The 2,476-nt window shown below is 49.6% G+C and overlaps 1 protein-coding gene across 1 annotated transcript; it reads right to left on the bottom strand.

Annotated features, from left to right (window-relative positions):
• Positions 1-1,664: 1,664 nt before the first annotated feature.
• Positions 1,665-2,102, bottom strand: LOC136507501 (glycine-rich cell wall structural protein 1.0-like). The gene has a single exon (XM_066502206.1). The coding sequence runs from the start codon at positions 2,100-2,102 to the stop codon at positions 1,665-1,667; it is 438 nt and encodes a 145-aa protein (XP_066358303.1).
• Positions 2,103-2,476: the final 374 nt, after the last annotated feature.

The raw sequence follows: 2,476 nt of genomic DNA, 5'->3' as shown, positions 1-2,476 counted from the left end.
GCGCCTCAAGTCTTGATGTCGTGGGCTAGACCATCCTAGATGGTGCGGCCCATGTCCCTTGCCATGGGTACCTGGGGTTATACCCCACAAAAACCCAAGAAAAATTTCTATCTCAGTAATCAGGGCCGACCATCTACTTTTGGACTAGAGTAGGCGTAAGGGGTTATATGCAAGTTAAAGGGTTTGCATGGAACCAGATAAAGATAAACAAAACGTATAAGGGCACCCGCAACAGTAAGAGCTAGTTACTAGTTCTAAGCCAATATCTCCAATAGTGTTAACTTTTAGCAATGACTCTTACTATGATTAGACCCACATAATACTCTCGCATGACCTTGAAACACTACTGGAAACCCATCCTTTGCCGAGGGCTTCTGGGTTTGCCGAGGGCTAGATCTCGGGCACTCGGCAAAGGCTCTATTTGCCGAGGGCCAGCCCCTAGGAGCCCTTGGCAAAGATAGGCCCTCGGCAAAGAAACGACCCTCGGCAAAATAAATCTTTGCCGAGGGCCTAGCCCTCGGCAAATTGGCCCTCGGCAATATATGGCCGGATGGGTCACGGCGGCCACTGGCATCAGTCTTTGCCGAGTGCCCGCCGTCAGGCACTCGGCAAAGATTTTTTATTTTTTTAATTTTCTTTACCGAGGGCCAAGCCTCGGCAAAGATCCCCTTTGCCGAGGGCCAGGCTAGGCCCTTGGCAAAGATTTTTTAATTTATTTTTAATTTTCTTTGCCGAGGGCCATTGGCCAGGCCCTCGGCAAAGATTTTTTTTTTGTTTTTTGAACCCAGTTTTTTTGTGGTGCTATAATACATTATTTAAAACTCAATTTTAAAATTTGGGCCAATTTTGACTTTTTTGATATATTTCTCTAATTTATTTCTTTTCGTTGATTTTTTTCGAATATTTCAAATTTGAACTGCAGGTGGATGGAATAATGCAATTTAGTGATTCGAAAAATGTTATTCATTGTATTTGGTGTATGTTGAGTCCCTATCCACGAACTCGCATCAAATTTTGGGCATCTTCATGTAACATGATGAGGAACTTGTCGGAAAAGTGTTTTTAAATTATATAAAATCCATACGAAGTCCGAAAATTAAGAAACTTGTTGAGGTGTCATGTTATCGCATGTGTAGGCTGTGGTAAATCACATGTGGAGATGTCTGGGTTTGAGGCATCCGATGTCACAACTTGCTCGAAACCTTCTCAAATTTTTACCACAGCCTACACATGCGATAACATGACACCTCGACATGTTTCGTGATTTTTGGACTTTGTATGGATTTTATATAATTTAAAAACACTTTTCCAACAAGTTCCTCGTCATGTTATGTGAAGAAGATGCCCGAAATTTGATGCGAGTTCGTGGATAGGGACTCAACATACACCAAATACCATGAATAACATTTTTCGAATCACTAAATTGCATTATTCCATCCAACTGCAGTTCAAATTTGAAATATTCGAAAAAAATCAATGAAAAGAAATAAATTAGGGAAATATATCAAAAAAGTCAAAATTGGACCAAATTTTAAAATTGAGTTTTCAATAATGTATTATAGCACCACAAAAAACTAGGTTCAAAAAACAAAAAAAAATCTTTACCGAGGGCCTGGCCAATGGCCCTCGGCAAAGAAAATTAAAAAAAATCTTTGCCAAGGGCCCTAGATCTGGGCCCGCGGCAAAGGGCCCAACCCTAAATCGGGCAGCGGCCTGGCCCAAAATCCCCGCCCACATTTCATACGCCGCTGCTGCGCGCCGCCGCTGCTGCTCGCCCCGCCGCCGCCCCGCGCGCCCATGCCCCACGCGGCCCGCTGCCACTGCGCGTCCCACCGCGCCGCCCCCTGCGTGCCGCCCCAGAGCCGCCCCGCCGACGCTGCCCCACCACCCCAGAGCAGCCCCGAGGGCGCGCCCTGCCTCCCCTCCCCGTCTCGGTCGAGGAAGGGGAGCTCGGCCGCCTCGGCCGGCCCTCCGGCGGCCCCCGCGCCAGCCTTCTCGCCCCCCCCCCCCCCCGCGCTAGCCTTCCCATCACTCCGGCCAGCCCTCCGGCGGCCCCCCGCGCCGGCTTCCCCGCCCCGACACCAGCCCCCAGGCCACCTCATCGGCGGCTGCTGTTGGAGGGGAGGAGGCAGAGGGTGAAGTAGGAGGAAGAAGAGAAGGAGAAGAGGAGAAGGAGGAAGGGGAAGAGAAGGAGAAGATGAGAAGGAGGAAGGGGAAGAGAAGGAGAAGAAGAGGAAAAGGAGAGAAGGAGAAGAAGGGGAAGAAGGAGAGGAGGAGGAGGAGAAAGAGAAGAAGGGAAGAGGAGAAGAGGAGAAGAGAGAAGGGAAGAGGGGGAGAGGAGTACTCTGACGCCGCTTGACCTTGCTGGAGAAGAAAGTGACCCCCGCACCACGACGCCCGACTCCACCGCAACCCTAGGTAAAACTCTCATTGTCGGCCTTCGTGCCGTATGTGGTTGTGTGGGCCTTCATGCCAG

Source organism: Miscanthus floridulus, chromosome 15 (assembly GCF_019320115.1).
Source record: "Miscanthus floridulus cultivar M001 chromosome 15, ASM1932011v1, whole genome shotgun sequence".
Lineage (NCBI taxonomy): Eukaryota > Viridiplantae > Streptophyta > Magnoliopsida > Poales > Poaceae > Miscanthus > Miscanthus floridulus.
Note: the sequence above shows the minus strand (reverse complement) of the source record. Positions and strands in the feature narration are given on the sequence as shown.

Coding starts and splice junctions, on each gene's coding strand:
- LOC136507501 (XM_066502206.1), bottom strand. CDS start 2,102: ATGAGGTGGCCTGGGGGCTGGTGTCGGGGCGGGGAAGCCGGCGCGGGG.